The sequence below is a fragment of the Euwallacea similis genome, chromosome 6 (genome assembly GCF_039881205.1).
Source record: "Euwallacea similis isolate ESF13 chromosome 6, ESF131.1, whole genome shotgun sequence".
In the NCBI taxonomy this organism is placed as follows: Eukaryota; Metazoa; Arthropoda; class Insecta; order Coleoptera; family Curculionidae; genus Euwallacea; species Euwallacea similis.
In genome coordinates, this window is record NC_089614.1 from 918,230 (window position 1) to 938,536 (window position 20,307).

The 20,307-nt window shown below is 34.9% G+C and overlaps 1 protein-coding gene across 3 annotated transcripts in view; it reads left to right on the plus strand.

Moving 5' to 3' along the window:
- The first annotated feature begins 5,610 nt into the window (after positions 1-5,610).
- Positions 5,611-20,307, plus strand: part of LOC136409402 (protein abrupt-like) — a 35,914-nt gene continuing 21,217 nt past the window's right edge. For 2 of the 3 annotated variants that reach the window (XM_066390876.1, XM_066390878.1), the window contains exon 1: positions 11,766-12,063. In XM_066390876.1, coding sequence (XP_066246973.1) covers positions 12,018-12,063 — 46 coding nt within the window. In that variant the 5' untranslated portion in view covers positions 11,766-12,017. Of the gene's footprint in view, positions 6,036-11,765; positions 12,064-20,307 lie in introns of those variants that run through there. The other variant, XM_066390877.1, reaches the window with a different exon arrangement.

Consider the following 20,307-nt stretch of genomic DNA (forward strand, 5'->3'; position numbering starts at 1 on the left):
TTTCGAAAAATTTCGAATTCCCTATCCAAGAAACCTCCACATACTAAGCTTGCCGTAACACCCCTGCTGTCGAATCAATTCCCAGTTACATGGGGTTACGAAAGGCTCGGGGAAGGAGCATAGGAACTTGGAGGTTATTATGGAAAGATTGGTTAGTTCAGATTAGGCATAAAAGGAAATGCCGAAGGGCGGTCCTGGGGCGGAAGAAGGGAGCTTGTTTTAGTGGATAGGTAGGCACATTAGATTGCGCTCAAATCCCACACTATTCGGCTGTAACATCGGCAGCCGGGTGTCTTTGTGAAAATTTCCACCTTTCAAAAAAAAAGAAAAAAAAGAAATAAAAAGTTAAGTAATCTTAATCACCTAATCTGAACTAACCAGTTTTTCCATGTTCATCTCCTTCTGTTTTGTGAAGAAAACCTTGTATATTTTCTAATTTTGATCATTTCAGGTCTAATAAGAGAGTAGCTGTGTATTAATTGGGGTCCTCGTATGCAATTAGCCTAAAGTACATATGAATACGTACGCATAAACACTGAGAATGTTTTTTTTCAACAAGGCAATGCTCCATGCCACACAACAGCAACAAGTAAAGCTTATTTTGCGGAAAAAAATATCCTAATTTCGGAATGGCCTCCGCAAAGCCCAGATTTAAATCTTATTGAATATTTACGGAGTAGTATAAAGAAGGAAGTATAAAAAAGTTACTGTAAATCAAAAAAGGAGTGGAAGCAGAAATAAGACGTGTATGGCAAAATATCGACATATCAACATGTAGTAAGCTAGTAGCCATTTTACCCAAAAGACTCCAGGCAGTTATAAAAGCACACGGAGATCTTACTAAATTTTAGATTTGTAAATGTATTTCATAAAAATTAATAATCCATACTACTCCTGTAATTTATTGCTCGTCAAAATTGAGAAACCGACGATTCTCAAGGGTCCTAATAATTGTGTCACCGGCTGTATATTCTTCCTGACTCCTATTATAAGTGGGAAAAAATTCTCGTAATTTTTGCCTGACTCAATTCAATTTCCTCATCAACGCCGGTTTTAGCCCTCAGCTCATTAGCTGAAATTTTATTATTCAAATTGCAGTGGACTACAAAAGTAGGCACATAAATCGCCAAAACCCCCACACCATACAAAAGGCAGGGAGGTAGCAAACAATGACGAAATTAATTCACTAACCCACCGGATGTAACGTCACATTTATAGTTTCAAACTTCCGCTCAAGCAACTTCGGTTTGCAACCTCAATGAACGCCTTTTGCACTGGTGGGAAAAGGTAATATCGTAATCATGATCCGTGATACCCACATGGGCTGTGACGTCCCTTATTATTAAAAGCAATGACGCAAAATTCACCTAAAAATTATTGATAAAACTGAGTTCACATTGACGTCATTCCCAGGACAATGATATGTTATCAACGTTCAAAATTATGCCCCGAGGAAGATTTTATGATTGGAGATTGGGAAAACACCCCTGAAAGGCTTTTCTTCCAGGAAATTCATTGCACAAAACTGAAATTTTATGGTATGCATTGCAATTAGGGATTGGCAACGTACTGAATATTTTATAAGTTTCAACCCCGTTCATTATCGAATTCCTTGAAATGCACAATCCACGTTAAAAATTCATTATCCAGTGCAGAAATTTAATGCCACAGTGAGGTATCTCTTCCCGATTCAACGGTGAATAAACGTATCACCCACAGCTTAAGCAACCACTAACCGATTGCCTTCAAATCCGATTTGGTTTGGGTGTCCCATTATAAACCTCAGTACCCACCAATAAACAGGCCCTTTAAGAGTGTTTGCAGTTGTAAAATTGCGGGGCACTTTTGTCTGGCTGTCGACTCCAATAATGGTAAAAGGGGTAAAACGGAGAAGAATTGGCATTATTGCAAGTCCTTTTTTGCTGCCGTAAAACCGAAGGGTTATATTGCGTCTTCTTGCCAATAAATGTGTATATTTCAGGTTTTATGAAGGGTTGCGAAAGGGTTTTGTCGGTGCTTTTTTGAATACATGTTTATGGTCCTGTCGATTGAAGTTTATGGACGAGCTTTAATAATGGTGACCCAATAACCCGAATTCGCGCCTGGGTTAAACTTTTTCCATCGCTAAGTCTCTAACTGTTAGAGAATGCTTAATGTTGTTTTTTTGCGCTTTTCATAGTCAAAGCTTCGATTCGGGTCAGTTCAGGGTGATGAATCCAGGTTTGCAAATATCATTATTTCACGGTTTAAAAGGCGTTAACCCGACATAACAGCTCCTTTGTGATGCTAATCGCTATTCATTACAATCTGTTTAGTGTTGGGTTTTAGGGAGAGTGTCTGTTTAGCATCAAAGAGCATGCTTTCTGGATTGATCAATGGCTTGTTGTTCCCAAATTGAAGGTAAAAAAATGCCCTTACAAGTAGCAGCAGTGCTCGTAAATCTTAAAAGAATTTAGAAATTTTAACCCTTTTTCGGCGTAATACCAAAATTTACAATCCTTTGCCAAATCATAAAACCGTTTTTTTGCCCTTGTCGGATTGTTGCGAAACGTTTTTATTGCTTCCCAGGAAAGGGTGGACGGAGAACAATTTTCCATGGACATAAAAGCGAAGGTACGCCAATGGCCCTTAACAATTCCCTTCCTGTTGTGCATATATCAGGTAGGTCAACAACATTGAAAAGCCCCTCAGACCAGCTAAGTATTTTACGTGCATTTTCGCCAGATAGCAGTTTATCTCCGGGTTATCATCCTCGTTGGGTTCGTTTGCTTAGACTTCACAAAAATATTTTTTCGACTGAGTAAACACACAAAATCTTGGTTACATATTTGGGAACCTACACGTATTCATGGGTTTCGATTTCGGTTTGACAAAAATTAACATATTCTTTAAGAAAAAAGCAAAATAAGAGCGGCTGGCCAGAAGAGAATGTTGGAGGTGTCTGATTGAAATTTCCGTTGTAAAATAAAGGATTTAAGGACCAAGTTGTTACTTTGCTGTTGACCGTAACTGCAAGCAAATCTCTTTAAAAGTGTTTAAATATGCCTAAGATTTTAGTAACAATCCAGAAAAAACATACTGGAACCAATAGGAAAAAATACTGGAACCAAAAGAAAAAAAATATTGGAGTGTAAAAAGTGGAGTGCATTTAGAAGATTGAAAGATTTTATCAATGTGTTCGCTGTTGAGCAATTTTCCCAAAAGCTTCTTTACTGAGATACGGAGTGTTATTTTTTTAGACTTCAGACGTAGCAATTTTTTTATGAGTTTCTCCAGTTCTATTTTTTTCGTGCAGTTTCTCAAATCAAAATCGAGCCTAACACAAATCTACTTTTACTATGCATTAGAAAATAACAATTTCCTAAGATCCAAAGATTTTTCAAACTTAAAATACCTCTATTTTATTGGCTTCAAATGTATTTTTTTTTAGTTTAGACAAAACCCTTACACAATAAACGACATATCCCTAAAATTCCTACAAATTTGCCCAAGCTGGTATTGTTTCAATAAAAATGTGAAAATTTAGATTAAACTGTTCCACAGCTGTCAATTTTATGGTGATTTTACAAATATTGTTGTGATCAGAAGAATTCAAATTAAATCTCAGCCATTCAGGGGTCTCATGGGAAAGGACATCCCTGGATGGACATTTTTGAGTGGATAATTTCCGGGCAGCTATTCAAGAAGTAATTTCTATGGATCCATCAACATTCCTTTTTTAGTTTTGACAGATTTTACGCTATTAAAAAAGCTATTTATTTTGTTAAAATAATACTGCTTTTTACTTTGAATGAATAGAATGGCCCATCATACTTAATATTTATTACAACGGCTTTTAGTGTAGAACTATCTTATATTATGCATTTAATTAAAGCATCATAATTACAATTGTTTTAATAATTAGTTTAAATTTGTCGCAAAAAATGTAAATAAATAAGTACGAAGTGTGAGAAGTCGTTGTATTCAGAAAAAATATAGATTTTACTAAACATAAAATACAAGGTGTCCCAGTTTGTTTCGGACAAATTGATATGTGATATGAAAATGGGTGATAGACCTCATCATTTTAAGTAAAAATAAAATATGAGCATGGATCTGATCTCGATCGGTAGCGGAGTTACAGGATGTTAAAATTTAAGAAAAACATATATTTTTATTTTCTTGTGCTGGATCTATTACAGAGAGACCCTTCAAATTTTATATGAATATTACGTAATCGGTGCTACTTAAAGCGAGCGTAAATTTCCTCCAATTAGCTTCATTCATTACCATTTTCCTGTATTTGTTGATGAACTGCTTGAAATGCTTTGCGATTAGGGTGTCGACGATTCGCTGATTTCCTCACATTCTGGTTTCCATGGAAAATCAGTATGTCAAATTGAGATGTCAAATAAAGAATGTGGTAAAAAAATGTTATTTTGACAGTTAATCTAATACGAAATGTCAAAATAGTATGTGCGTCTTAACGTCTGTAGATCCGACGGAATTTATAAATTAATTAGTTTATGGGAAAATGGAACAGAATTCGACCAAAAACTAAGAGAGACAAAATTTAGATAATACGTGGGAGAAGTTAAAAAATATATAAAAATTCACCAGTGGCCTACGATTAAATTTTTTAAATGATTTTATGAACCGAGACCTCGGACAATACAATACCCTGTATAGTAATTGGAGGAAATTTACTCTCGTTTTAAGCAGCACCTATTACTTAATATGCATAAAAATTTTAAAGGTCTATCTGTAGTAGATCAATGATAATAAAATAAAAACCTTTTTTTTTAATTTTAACACTCCGTTACCGATCGAGATCGGGCCCATGTTCATATGCACTTTTTTGCTTAAAATGATGAGGTCTATTTCCCATATCAATTTATCTGAAACAAACCGGGACACCCTGTATGCCCTACACATTTAAGAAAAATAGTTGATGATGGCTAAGAGGGGCTACATCACCTTCTAGAGGAGGAAAATGGTGCATGTAGAGTATACATAAATAAAGATAATAAATAAATAAATATTTTAACAAATATTAAGTGTGATACATTATTGTATTCGGAATAAAAAGGAGAGTTTGAAATTTCGGCCAAAACGTGATGTTCTCTTGTTCATTCAGGGACACCTTTTCTCCCTTGGTTTACGAGATCCAGGACTTTAAAAGGAAGGAAAAGGAGGAATTAAAAAAATCGTATTTCTACCAAAGATCCAAAAAGTTAAATTTTAACCTTTTTTAGTGCTTTTTTCTCACCCTGCATAACACCAAAAACATGAACTTTTTTTGAATTACGATCCCCTTGTCGTTATACGAGAAACAAGCTTTCTAATGATCTACTGTTGATTTAAATTGGTTGACACGGGCCGAAGGTGCTACTACTGCTATTCAGAGTATGATCAAGGTAATGTTGCGTTTTTCTTTGTTGCAAAAATCTGATCCACGTACTCCCGAAAAAAGTCGGAACAAAAAAATAAAGATTATCAGCAGTCGCGTTGGGCACTGTATATCCGAAATCAGCAGGGGAACAACATTGATCACTGACCACAAAATTTTTGACAAAGAAAGATTTCATTAAAATCCGAATTGAAGAAATCGACCCAGGACCCCAAAAAGGAGCGAAACGAGAATGGCTCAGGACCACAACGAAGCTACAGGATGACTGATCAATTATCCTGCGAGTTGCGATTCGCGAATGGCGAGGCAAGACAGGGCCGTCCCTCCGCGAATTTGGTTCGTGAGACCTCGGATTTTGCACACGTCTGGTCGTACCGTATCGCAGACATGAATGTAAGTACCGCACCCACCCCCTCGCAATAACGTTGCGTATGGTCAGGAACGACAACTGATGATGTATCTGTCCTGTGCCACGGCCAATGTCCTTAGGGGAGGTCGCTAACATAGCGGTATTTCGCGTGCGATTTTCGCGGAAGGAACTCGACGCTACGCGACGCGAGGCCGAATCAACTGTTGCGCGATGTCTGCCAGCTTTTGAGAGCTTTTGTGTGGTACCCGAGACACATGTGGTCAACGCGAAAATAACGTAAGTCTGTGGTCAGCAAAACCCCTTCGTTACGTGGTGGTTATCGGTGATGTGTCCAACATTTCTGGTACCACCTTCAAGTGGTACCTTTGAAGCAAAAATAATTAAATAGCAGTAAAAATGTGGCACACCCCAATAACTCCTCTGCTACCAATTTCTTGATTTACCAGTACACTGGTCGTTAGTTTGTTGCCACCTGCAAGTCGTACTTGTGAAGAAAAATATGGTCAATTGCCCCAAGAGTTGTCTAAATAAAGTGTTCGGAGATGAGGTTTTTAATAAATATGCTAAAATGATTTTCTGTTTCTCTGCTTTCGTACCATTCTTCGCTTTTATACAACAATAACAAAATACAGTCCAGTAGAACCTGAAGTACGAACCTGAACAGATTAAGCTCAAGCTTATTTATTTAATCGGTTCTTCATTTAGTGGTTATCATGTTACATGGCTTGGTACCATAAACACTACACAAGAATTGCCAGGCACTACCAGTATTGTAAGTTCGTACATTATCAGTACGAGTTAAAATCGTGGAAAACAGACTGTTGCTGGTAGGTACCCTCAGTAAACCCATCAATAATGCAGTTATCCAAACTTAGATGTTTTTCATTCATTTTCTTTTTCCCTGAGAGAATATTTGGTAAAGGAGAATTCAAAATTTGCCTGTTTTCCAGGCTTCCATTTTCGAAAAGTTTCAAGTTACGAATTAATATTCTCGCCAAGTCGAACTAACTGCTTTAAGACGTGACAGCTTCACCAATGTTTTCTTCCAGGCTTCTGGACGTGTTTCTGGAAAAATTTCTTTTCAATTCATCGTGCTGAATATTTGTAGCCGAGCCAGAAATTTTCTTTAGTAGCAGCAGTTGGGTTCAGCAGCTTTCTAGAAAGCATTCGTGAAATACTGGATATGATTTTATAGTAACAATCTTAATTTTCAAATTCAAATGGAAAATTCCTTTCTTTGATTCCTTCAGACAATATCTAACGACCTGCATAAACTGGTGGATCACTGAGAAAACAATACCTGAGTAATCAAAAACTATCCAAGGCTTTAATTCATTTTTCCTACATCTCAAAAACTAAGGAAATCTCCCTAATCACTTTCTACTAGCCACCCTTAATAATTTCCCTAAAATTCATTTTCTGATTTGTAATTTTCTGAATAGAATTTGACTTGTATTTCGCAGAATTGAACCTACTTAGCTGAAGAAGCAGAATTTGGTTTTTCAAAAAACAACTTTCGCAGTTTTAACAAGGCTTCAACTGAATCTTCCAAGGTACCATTTTTGGTTACGTTTCCATCTTAATAATGCTTCACAAAAACAGCAAAATTTTTACTTTTTTTGCGGTTTGAGAGGATTTTTGCTTGTAGATTTCTTTATCAGATGATGTATTTAGTTAAAAAACCGCATCATACACGAGACAGATAAAGGTCAAAATTTACACCGACCTTTGCCGGAAAGTTAATGTATATCAATTTTGAGATATTTTAATAATTCAATGTCATTTTAAAAACAAGCAAATGTGCATTTTATCAGTCAAGCTTGACTCCGTAATTTTTCTGTAAAGACAATATTGACTCCCGAGTGCTGTTTTTAAATAAATCTCAGTTTATGCACAGCACCGGCTGTATCTAATTTCTCTCCCTTGTTCCATTTTCATTTCTTTAATTTCGTTAATTTCAAATTTTTCTATTAGATACTAAATCTTCATTTTAAATTGAAACTTTGTATTTTATTTTCGTTTTTCTATACTTAGTATTACTGATTTACACTACTGAAGCTGCATATCAGCGTCGAAATGTTTATAAATATAGGGTATTATTTAAGTTCGTGGCCAAACTTCAAGGGGTGATTCTTTGAGTGATTCTAAGATGAAAAGTTTATATAAACATAGGTCCAGTAATGCTTCCTTTTCAAGCTACAGGATGTCAAACTTTGTTGAAAAAAATCCTTTTTTTTTAAATCTTAGTAATCCTTTAGCCGATTTTGTTGAAATTTGATAGTACTATTTATGATTATTATCTTTACTTATGCGCCATTGACCTTTTTTAAACTTTTATATTTTTTACGCATTAAGCATAGTTATGGCCACCCAGGTCACCAGATTTAGATCCGATAGATTTGTTCTTTTGGGGACATGTAAAGACTTTCGTTTATAGAACTCCGGTCGACACTGAAGAAGAATTAATCCAAGGAATACGGGATTCATGTAATTAGATAAGGTATACACCGGGAATATTTCAACGTGTTCGGCAATGGATGTTAGCTAATGCTTGCATTGAAGTTGAAGGAGGACATGTTCAGCAGCTGTTGTAAGTTTCGTGTTATTTGTTGTTAAATGTTTTTTTTTCTAAAAAAATTGCGTACCTTTGTTTAAGTGTAGTTTTAATAAACCGTTTTCCTTGTTTAATTTTTCTTTAATTTCCGGCGATAGCTCTGTGCACGCTACTGGCAAAAGGAGCGTGTAATTTAATAGATTCCTTTGTATTACAGTAAAAACTCATTTTCAACGTCATATTAGTTTGCATCTTCTTGTAATTTAGAAGTTTTTTTTAACGTGGAACGATTTAAAAAAAAAAGTGTGACATCCTGTATCTTGAAAAAGAAGCATTGGCCAACTTATGCTTTTATAAACTTTTCCCTCCAAAAATCATCCCTTGAAGATTGGCCACGTACTTAAATAACACTCTGTATATCGCATTAACTGTGTTGAAGATCAAAGGTGACCTACTACCATGAATTCCCCATATCATTATTTCACCAGTCTGGTGCGCTTCTGCATTGAAAATGATTGAAAATTTTGCCGGTCATCTCGTCGTCTGTTCACTCTTGCCTAACCATCATGCACTTATATCCAAATAGACTTCGGATTCATCACTGAAGAGCACCATTCCCATTCCATAGTTCCATGACGATCTCTCTTCGCCGCTACAGTGACTTTCGTCGTTGTTCAGCAAATTTACTTTTTAGGAGTCTTAGATGAAAAATATTTTACCTCTCTCCTGACCTTTATGCTTTACAATTGGATCACAAAGCATTCTTATTCAATTACCCAATTATCCCAATTATCTAGTAATTAAAAATTCATTTTCAATTGTGATGCACATAGTGAGGTACCAACTACATGAATATTCAATTCATTCTTTGCTTTGCGAAAACAGACGACTGGCCTTAATAAAAAATTGACGACAAAAAGAGGCAAAGTCCAATGGGAAATGGTATTTTGAGTCCCTTGACCCTTGGCTTGACACAAAATCTGCCATTTTGCGCTTGCAACCAGTGGCGTAGCTTTAAACAATAAGTTACCTTCTTCGTCACGTTAACATCTTTACGATACTTAATATATCTAATAATAGTAAAACAAATCCCTAGATTGACCCAAGTTGGTTTAGGGAATCTGAAGGGGGGACGAATCTTTAAGGAAGTCTTAATGTCTAGAATTCTAGGAAAGTCCTAAATCGAGTGAAACGCCCCTGGTCCAATGTCTCAGTAAACAGTTACGCACTAATGCGTGTGTGAAGCTACAATAATAAAGATAAGAGTTCAATAAATCTATACATATAACGTATAAAGTAAATTTGTAAAGTTGCTTGCTAAATATTGATAACTCATTTTTAAGGAAAAATGTCATATTATTCACTGCAGATTGCTGTTCCATTGTTATATTTAGTTGTTTGTAAGAAATGCTATCAGAATAATAACATTTTATCGATGAGTGTATAAAGGCTTGCTGAAGATTTTAATGACTCTGAGAAAGGAAGATCTGCAAAAGGTGGCTAAAACCGAGCATTTCGGACATGAGTGGTTCATTCCTGTGTCCTCTCGTTAGCCGCTGCACATCATCAGATTTGGAAACATTTTCTTCGATGTACAAACTTTGAAAATTACAAAAACATCAAGTTAATTAAGTAGTGTGCAATAAATTACAGATTATTAAGTATTATGCAATTAAGATTATTTATTTATTTATTTATTTAATAAAATTGGGATTAATCTGTTATAGACAAAACTGAATATTTCTGGTTAAAAAAATTCGATTAAGAAAATCTCCAACAGACATCCATAAAATTCAGGAATCTGGTAGCTTTCGGTTTTTTTATTATATGAATTTATTGACTGCAAGCCATAGGCGTACTAAGAAATACAATTTATTTTTTCCAGAACTGGCTATAAAGAATTCCTCAAAGTACACCCATAAACATGGAAAATATATATTTTTTATAGATACCGGGTGATTCAAGAAGGTGGCTCGCTCTTGTAACTTTTTTGTTTTTAAACTTAAAAAGTTGAAATTTGAAGGGAAGCTATATGAGAATAGAGCCGATTGATTGACATTGATGACGTTTATCTAGCACTTACGATTTAACCGAAAATAACCTCAACTTTCGATTTTTAAATGTAATTCCCTATAATTTTTTTCTTTTTTTAGAATTTAGGGGTCATTTTTACTTTAAAAATATGTAATTAAAAAAAAACAATTTTTTGGGGTTTTCTCATGTCGAGCTACGCCACTGAGGTATACCTATTAGGCACAATTTTAGGTCAGAATTATGGGGAAAAATACTAATTTGTCATTTTATTGAGTACTTTTTCTTTTATAAGCAATTTAAATATCGAAAAACAGTTTTTTCCATTTATCTTCTTTCAAATGACAACATGGCGACGTATACCTCAGTGGCGTAATTCAACATGAAAAAACCAAAAAAGAAATACATATTTTTTAAAATGGCATATTTTTAGACGAAAAATGGCCTTTAGATTCTAAAAAAGAAAACATTTATAGGGCATTACGTTTAAAATCATAAGTTGAGGTAATTTCCGGTTAAACCGGATGTGCTAGATAAACGTCATTAATGTCAATCAATTGGCTCTATTCTCACAAAGCTCCAAATTTCAACTTTCTAAGTTTAAAAGCAAAAAAGTTATAAGGGCGAGCCACCTTCTTGAATCACCTTGTCTATGTATACAGGGTTGCTCTTTAGTGCGTCAAAGTGCGATGTCTCAGTAAATATGTGTTTTAGAAGTAAATGTTTCATACCAAAGTTTTTGGTCATTAAGGGGAGTGAAGTTCAAAATTATTTTCAAATGTACAGAGTCCGTGATAAAAGTGTGGTAGGACCAAATTATATATTTTTTAATGGAACCCCCCAATTTTTTTTTTAATTTTCGGATTTATTGTTAAATTTTAAGGTCAGTTTATATGAAGGGCCTTATGTCAAAAATTTACCGCTTCCGCGTTATTAGGAAAAATTGCAAAAATTTTGAAAGCTGTTAGTTCTGATGGAAATCGGAGCTGTACCCTAACTACCAATTTCGGAATCGGCCCTATGGGGCTCCAAGAGGACCTAATAAGCTAATTTCAGTTCAATAAATATTGGCGTTTGTTAAACAACGAAATTCACTTCTTGCGTAACTTTTTACCTTTGAAAAGCGGGTTAAAATTCTGAACATGCCGAATCCAATAAGACTTTCGGATAAGCTCATGTCTCGGTCTCGAGTTAACATAGTTTAATCGAAGAGAGCAAATGAAACCTCTCCCGGCTCTGGCATTCACTTATCACCCTTTTAAGTCAGATCTAAATTAGTACTAAAAATTCCACGCAAAATGGAAGCGTTATCTGCAAAACTCGATTGTGCGTGCACATTCCGTGACCCAGCTCTGCGACCTCAATCGAACTCACCAAATCGCCTTCAAACGCATAATCCTAATTCATCTAATATTAACTAAACATTAGATAAACTTCGGTGAAATCAACTTGGCAATGTGGAAAGCACTGATATATTTGTCACTTCGGAAATATCCTTCGATCTGTTTATTGTTTGATTAGCTCCATCCTTGATGCACCGCACCGAGACAAACAACGATATCTTCTGGATTTTTAAAAGTTACAAGGATGCATCCATCGCGCGAAATCCATATCGTCTTTTATAAATTGCAATACCAGTTTATAGCAAAATGTCGTGCAGATATAGTCTATGAATGTGGTTCCCTGTTCGTGTGCGAGCTGAGAGATACATCATAACAGGTACCTATAATTCTAATTCTCAATTTTTGCTACTGCCTCTAAATATCAGAAAACATATTTTCCGGTCATTTTTGCTAGATCCCTGTAAATGGCTTTTATTCACGATAACGCGGCTTTGGTTTTATCCCTTGATGGGAGCAGCAAATCCCACCAGAGCAAATATGCATTTCGATGCCTACAGTGTGCAAAACATGGGATTATGTGTGTCCCATGTAATATGCCCATCAATCAGTTTGAGATCCGATTCGGGTTATCTCTAGCGCTTCTGAGCTAGTTTTATGCACATTGCTCTAACAAGACACGATACGGTTTATTTGCCCTTTACTAAAACCGACCCATTATCTATTATTCAAAAACAGACGTATTGGCGATCCATTTTTGCCTCGAGAGGGTTGAGCAAGACAAGACGTTTCAGTGGCGTCGCTCCAGCGTGGGAGTATTCAAGTACAACCCCAAATTACGCTTGTTAAGGCCCATTCTTGAATTATTCAAGGAGGCAATTTTTGCGTGACACGAAAGCCAATAGCAGAATATTGTCATTATCGACGTAGGCTGTTTACTATTTGATGAACCAACATTGGGACATACGCCACTAGCCTAAGACTAAAAGCTTTTTTAGTGGATCCTAATTTGGGTTAGTGTCGTCCCATTTTTGGAGATTTTACCTTTACTTATTACTCGTAATTGGAGGCAAATGTTATTTGCAGTCAAACCTGTCGTAAATTCGTAAAGGAAAGTACTACAAACTAGACTAAGAAAGCTAGAAGGCTAAACTGTTCAAATAAAAAAAAAATTAAATTATCACCTTTAATAGTCCGTATAAGGAAATTGTATGGTATACGCCGAACCTATAAGACAAGGCATTTTTCTTTGGAATAATAATGAGGCTTAGCTCTTGTACCCGGCCTACGTTCAGATTTAATAACATTAAAATTTACTATCTGTGCATCAGCTTTTTTATTGAACCATGAGACCCATAATTATTCAGGACCGCGGGATTTTTTATTAGACAGTTCGGTATTTTCGGTTAAAAACCGGAATTATACTATAAATCTTTGGAGCGAAACGAGTCTGGTAGGTAAAGGAAAGTTTTGTTCAAAAACTCGGGGAATAAGAGAATGACAAGCACATTTCAACCTAGGAATTGTTAATAAATTAGGAATCTAAAAAACGGATAATTTCCTCAAAATCTGTTATTTTAAATGTGGTTCTTTCCGTAGCGTTTTTACCATTCTTCCTCGATTCCTCTCACGAAGACTGTGCCACTCCCTGAGAACGTTCTACTGTCCAGAATATCTTCAAGGTTCGCGTTTCTCAATGAACCAGTGTTTTTGAGAATTTTGTCAACGTTTTCTGGTAGCCAAGTTCTCCTGCGTATTTTCATGCTGAAGAGGAGACTTTGGCAAGTTTCAACTAACCGAAACTCAACCGTAAAACCTTATGAATACTTCAGAAATTAGCTTTTTTTTCTTTCCTTTTTTCTTGACACCTAGAGAAGTTAATAAAATGAAAAAATAAAAAATCTTAGGAATCCAAAAACTTGAAAGGGTACTAATCTCCCGAAAACCGTTTTAGAAAAATCAGAAATAAAGAGGTTTCAACCTACATCTACGAATCAGGAATGCTTTTTTTAGAACCCAAATAGAATTTTTCCAATGCTTTTATTTAAAAAAATTCCAAATGATCGAACTTTCAAGCTACGCCTATGATGAATGCTTATTGATTCTTGAAGGAAATTTTTTAATTTCGCAGTAGCCATGGGCGTAGAAGCCAACCTGTTAGAGACAAAGTAAAATAATTCATGTTGTGTAGTGAAACCATTGTTTTATCAATATACAGGGTGCGCTTTTAGGAGCTGACACAATCTGCGTATAAAAAATTACGAGTTTAATGTATTTTTGAAGTTTGCATTTTTGGTTTGGGGAAAAAGCCGGACATTGGAAAAAACAAAATAATCAAAATAAACATTAAGCAACTTAACCATGTAAAGGTGTGCTGATGTCTCTATTACCTACACAGTATTAAGTGGTTTATAGTATTTTTAGATTTACTCAAAAAGTATTAATTTATTATACTTATGATATACATATATCGTATTTGTTCATTTTCTTTCTATCAGTCTAATGGTGTAAAAACAATTGTACGGTGCTATTTAAAAAAAAATGACTTTGAATTTGAAAATTCTAAATTTCGATCATTTTTTTTAAAAGCTTTTACACATATTTTTTTAAATTCTTTAATTGTTTATAAAAATTTGATAATCTTTCAGTAATTTAAAATTTATTTAATCAGTTTATGCTAAAAATTTTTGTAGATTCAGTAAAGCTCTAAAAGTGTCGAAAAAGTCATCAAAATAAAAATAAATAAAACAGTTGAGAATGGGTACTATGTTGTATCATGAAACTTATGTTTATTTCGGACAAAAGATCCATTTTCATTTAAAAAAAAAAAGTTAGGGCCAGTTTCAGGTTTAACCGGAAGTCGTATTAGATTGAAAATATTTTTACAATGTCGAATTTTTCCACCAAACAAAAACAGAAACTTAAAAATACATTAAACTTGTAATTTTCCATATACGGATCGCGTCATCGTCCAAAGACAGACCCTGTATTATTACGAACCCGGTAAACTGATTTATATCTTATACTATACTTATGGAAATTATAGCATATTGTAGCGCAAGATCTGCCGTTTTGCGCTACTACTTGAGCACTAGTTTTACATACACAAATAGCCATAAAGGCTACAGCAGAATAAGCATGGCGAATCGGCCTATAGATGGGAATTCAATTTTTTTACGTAAAATAGATGTATTCTGTTATAAAAACAACATTTCTTTTGATTTTGGGTAGATTTTTCAAAGTGGCCTTGAAATATGTCAAAAAGGTCGCGTAAATACTTTTATTACTTTAAACTGAAATATCTCAGGAACCAAAAGAGATACAATAATGAATCAAAAATGAATTTGTAACTGAGACTCTGAAGAATATTTATGAATTTTTTTAATAATTTTTAAAGGGTCGCAATATTTTCAAAAACTTAAAAGAAACTTTCAAGTGCTATTTTTCATTGCGGTTTTTGAGTGACAATCACAAAGACAAGATATGTTCAAGTAGTACAAAGTCAAAGGCTTTACTCAAATCGCAGAATTAGGAGTGTGCCAACTTTAAAATCTTGTAGAATGTATGATACAAGATGCACAATTCGTAGTATGGTAATAAGAGAGAGGCTCAGATGCTGCAAATCACGACTTTCTACCACCTCATAGAAGATCTACATAGAGGAGAAAATTGTGTCTACAGTTTGTTACATTACCCACTGAATTGGGGACACTATAGTTATCTTTAGAGCAAGGAATCAATCAATCAGTCAATCAATCAAGAAGATGAAGACAATGAAATGTAGAAATCAAATATTTTGGTTAGCCTGAAAGATTATTAAACTGAAATAAACCGCATTTGACTTTAAGTTTTAAATTCTCAACTAACCTAAACCAACTTTAATGCCGAAATACTACCCCCTTAATTTCAAAGTTCTTACTAACTCGAACTTAGCTCAGTTTAAGTGTAAAATCCTTAACCAAATCGACCTGACTCGGGTAGTATTACCCCAAACGGGTTTTAAATTGGAACTTTCGTTAAATTGATACTTCCTTACAAACCCTTGTCGACCTGAAATTAAGAATTATTTACTGACTTTAAGATGGGTATTCCTTACTAATATAGACGGATCTTGAGTTGAAGACTCTTTGCTGAACTAAACTGACTGACGGAAATTCGTAAGTAACTCCGTGTGACCTTAAGTTCGAAGCTCCATACTATATCTCAAGTGATTTGAGTGAAGTTCTCAACTGAAGTTCGAAATACTTTACTAGCTCAAACTAATGTTCCTGGAAAATTCTCCATATGACTGACTAACCCGAATTGATCCCGAAAGGGAAATTTAGGTATTACGTTTAACTGATTTTAAGGAGGAAATGATTTTTTGTTTTCTAATCCAATCTGATATCGCTGAGAAATATTTGAATACTGGAATGTTAGAGTAGCCTTAAGGTCATTAAAATACGCCAAATCCCAGCTGACCTTAAATTGGAAATTCTTTGGAACCTGAACTAATCTCGACCGTCTGCGGTTTTACTCTTTATCACCTTAAGGATGGGTGGTTCCATCATGGCTTAAACTTGGTTTACCTAGACTCTATCCTCGCAAATCTTGACCCTCATAAGAAAGTGTGATGGTAATAGCAATCTGATATGAACAAATTCCTTATGTGCTTTGATAATACACAAAGGGCGGGTTTAGTAAAGCCAAGTTTGATCGTGATTAAACAACTCGGTCTAAATAAGGAATTTTTTTACCTGATAATCTTCACTATCTTGAAGTAACATTAAGTTGGGAATTCTTGACTAAACTGAAGTGACTTTAAGATTGAAATTACTGGGCAGCTCGACCTGACTTTACAGCGGAAATCTTCAACCGATCTTTACTAATAATAAATAATTTAACTGGCCTGAACTAACCTGAACTAACGTGATCTAATTGCAACCCATAAACTTTTGATTAACCCGAACTGATTTTGGTTGGAAATTCTCTGCTTACGCAAATGGGCTTCGAGGTGGGTTACTCTATACTAATCCGACTTGATACCTATGGAGAATTTTCCAAGTAATCAACTAACCTGGATTGGCCGTTGAAAGGGAATTTCTTTCATGTATCGTCTAAAAGAATTAAATATTCTCTATTCCGATATGATATTGCTGGGAAATTTCCCAAATGTTTGACCGACACTTAACGCTGGAATGGGAATTCTGAAAGAAACTTCGAGACTTGGAAAGTTGGACTAATCCACCAAACTAACGGAAAAGTGCACTTTGAACTGATTTCACAACAGAAAATCCTTACTGATGTGGATTAATTGTAAGTTGGAGCATTTTTACTAACCGGATCTCACTTTAAACTGAAAATTGTTACTAAGACTGGTTTTAAGGAGGGAATATTTTACTGATCTGAGCTGACTTAGGTTGGTGTTCTTTATCATTTTTTCTAACACAAGACCGAAAGTCCAAGCGATATGGTATGAAAATTGTATGAGTCGCGGTATGAGCTTCAATACAAGCTTTTGATGGGTGAAGACAACCAGTTCTTCGCAGCCTTCTCAATTTAATCGAAGTCTGTCTTAGTGCTTGTTTCATGTTCAGATATTCCTCAAATCCAGAACATTATTGAACAGTATTTAGGATCATAATATGAATGTCTTGCGCACGACCCGACAATGATTTCCATTGCAGCCTCCATCAATTATTCATATTAGTTCAGGTTAGTTCGGGTTTGTTAAACGTTACCCGATTGGAACAAACATTTTTTTCTCTGAAATGAAATTGACTTTAAATACAAGGCAAGCTGATTCTTTCAAGAGAAAGTCCGCGCTAAATTATTAATGGAAAAATTCAAGCTGTTTGCAAAGCGGCTAAACTACCCCTGAATAATTGACCACCCCGAGCCGATTGTAAATTCAGCCATTGCGCATTTTGTTGGCCACACACTTCCTTCCTCTGGATGGAAAGTTCAGCCCCCGCCGGGATAAATCGCCAATAATGGAAGATTTCGGGACGGCATTTCGCGCATGGCAACGTTCCATTATACGAATTTCCATGGACATGTGTACGTAGCCGATAATTTCGGACCAGGGACACCAATTGCGGCTATTTTTACCAGGAGATGTAAAAAGGGGACTGTTAATTATTCATGGGCAAAGTCGGAAGTATGCAATGTTGATGTTTTTGATGGTTACTTTATTTAGATTCTACTGCGGGTTGTAAGGGAGAATAATTCTAGGAAAGTTACTTGTTATTACGGAAAATCTGCTCACCATCGCTGGGTTTGTTGGTCGTTTGTTTAATAACATTTTCAGTCCCTGATTGGAATAATTACAAGTACAACTTTCTGTGACCTACTAAAACTTGGAAATATCTTTGAAAATCCATTACGTTTATTCCCAAGTCATGCATATTGAAAAGAAAACTTCTGTAAGGTAATAATATGGTACATCCTCATTCCACCCACTACCAGAATCGCTTATTGCGTGCTTAATATCGGGTTCGGACTGAATGCGCAATTAAAAACAGGGCGAAAGGGGCGCCTTTGCGTTCTTACGCACATTCGCCCCCATGTCACCCCCGATAGGATGGACGACCACTGTTAATAGTGCTGATTATGACGATAAGAAACGGTTTTTGGCCCTCTTTTTGCCTTTTTTTACTCTATTTGATCACGCTAAAAGTGCGTTTGGGGGTTCAAAATGCGTTTGATTGGACCGTTATTTCGAGGGTTTTATTTTAATTGAGAAAAGTATTCCATAGCATCATTATTAAATATTCCAAGGAAGTATCTGTTGGACTATTAAATGATTATTTTCGCTTGTTTAATAACTCCGTAATTACTGTCGATTAAAGCCTTTTTGTCTTAATAGGCGCGTGGGTAAATTTAGACGGTTTTCCCCTCTTTTTCGGAGAATGGTTAATTTTCGCCCACTTCCGGAAATCAATACTCGAACGAGGTGTACAAAAATATTATCATTCCTGTGACGATACACACAAACCGCCCACAAGCCACCTTAATACCTTAAAAAGGCTAAAAAGTACGTGGCTATGAACTAAAATGGATGTAATTTGTATTTTACGTGGTTATTGATTGGCACGTGTGTGCGCTTCCTTCTTTTTTTGAAAGCTTTTTGGAAAGTCCATTTTGTCTCCTTACGAGGGAGGTTGAATTGGAGATTCACCGAGAAACCTGTAAGATATATTCGTAATAATAAATATTCGATTCGATCCACGATCGTTTATCTCTCATTTTCCTTGTCCCTTGTTAGAAAATATTAGTATGACTGGTTTCTTTAATTTGGAGTTTCCGGCAAAAGCACCAAGACCTCAGAGATGCAATAAGGACAGTCGAGCCTTTAATCGAATGGTTCCATTTTAAGACTAGCTAAATCGGAACTTGGCGATTTTGTAACATGGTTACAAATTTTTAAAGAAGCAAAAACCAAATTTTTTTATCATTTTTTTTAAATCTAGAAGTTCCAATCTCACCATCTCCAGGAAAGGAATGCAAGAATGTATTTATATTTTGAGCAAATAGTAGGTACCACCCTAGTATGTACTTAATTGAATAGAAAATTTATTTTACGAGCACAATAATAATAACCATAATCAGCTGAAATTCCCTGACCTCTCCTTCCAATGGACTTGACTCCCTCAACATCGAGCTGTAGATTACGCACCCTATCTGGATAATAATAATAATATATCTTAGCTTTTTATTAGTTAAAACACAAAAGAAAACACTATCAATCAAAAAAGAAAAATTACATAATACATGATAATCTAAACACAAAATATGCTCTGTTCCTATACAGAACCTTAATTGGTTCAAGTATGCACACGGTGGTCCACGTAAGATGGTCCAATACTTGATTTCAAAAACCGTAAGGTTTAGAAAAAAAAGTTCAATATAAAAGTTATTGAGTTTTTCATAAATTTTTATTTTTTTATACTTTCGAAGTTTCAGGGTGGTCCAGAAAACCGTGGAGTGACAAAAATAAATTTTAAAAAATAAAATACTCTATATTATGTTACGGATACTAATTCTGCTTGTAAAACTATAAGTATTTTTTGCGATTACAAAATATGAAAGTTTTTAGCAGTTTTGAAGTTACTTCAATTCAAAGTAAACAAACATCCACCTTTTAAAATTTTCAACAAATTTACATAGTATTAATTGAATCGTTTGAAAATTTATCTAGTTAAAAACAAAGGGTCATTCTAATAGAGTATACTTTTAATCTTCGAAACGTTTTATACAGGTATAAAAAAGAATATCTAAACTTTTCGCGTTTCAAGTCACGCAAACGAATTTTTTTTTAATGAAACATCCTTTTTTTTTTACTTTTAATTCAGTTCCAAATGATACATGTACTATATTATATATCTAAACTTAAGGGATCTTACATTCTTAACTAATTAAAGAGTACTAAGGTTCACAAGGAAACTAGGGGAAATATATTCCATATTCATAGCAAATATAGGTAGCCATGTGGAAAATTTGTTATAATAAGCTTTAATTGTAGTTTAGAATAATATCCACACATTAGAATTCTAAAATTGTAACTGAATTAATTTTTGTAATAATTTAAATAGAAAAAATGGTGATTAATTATATTAATCATCTAAGTATATAAGATTCCTAA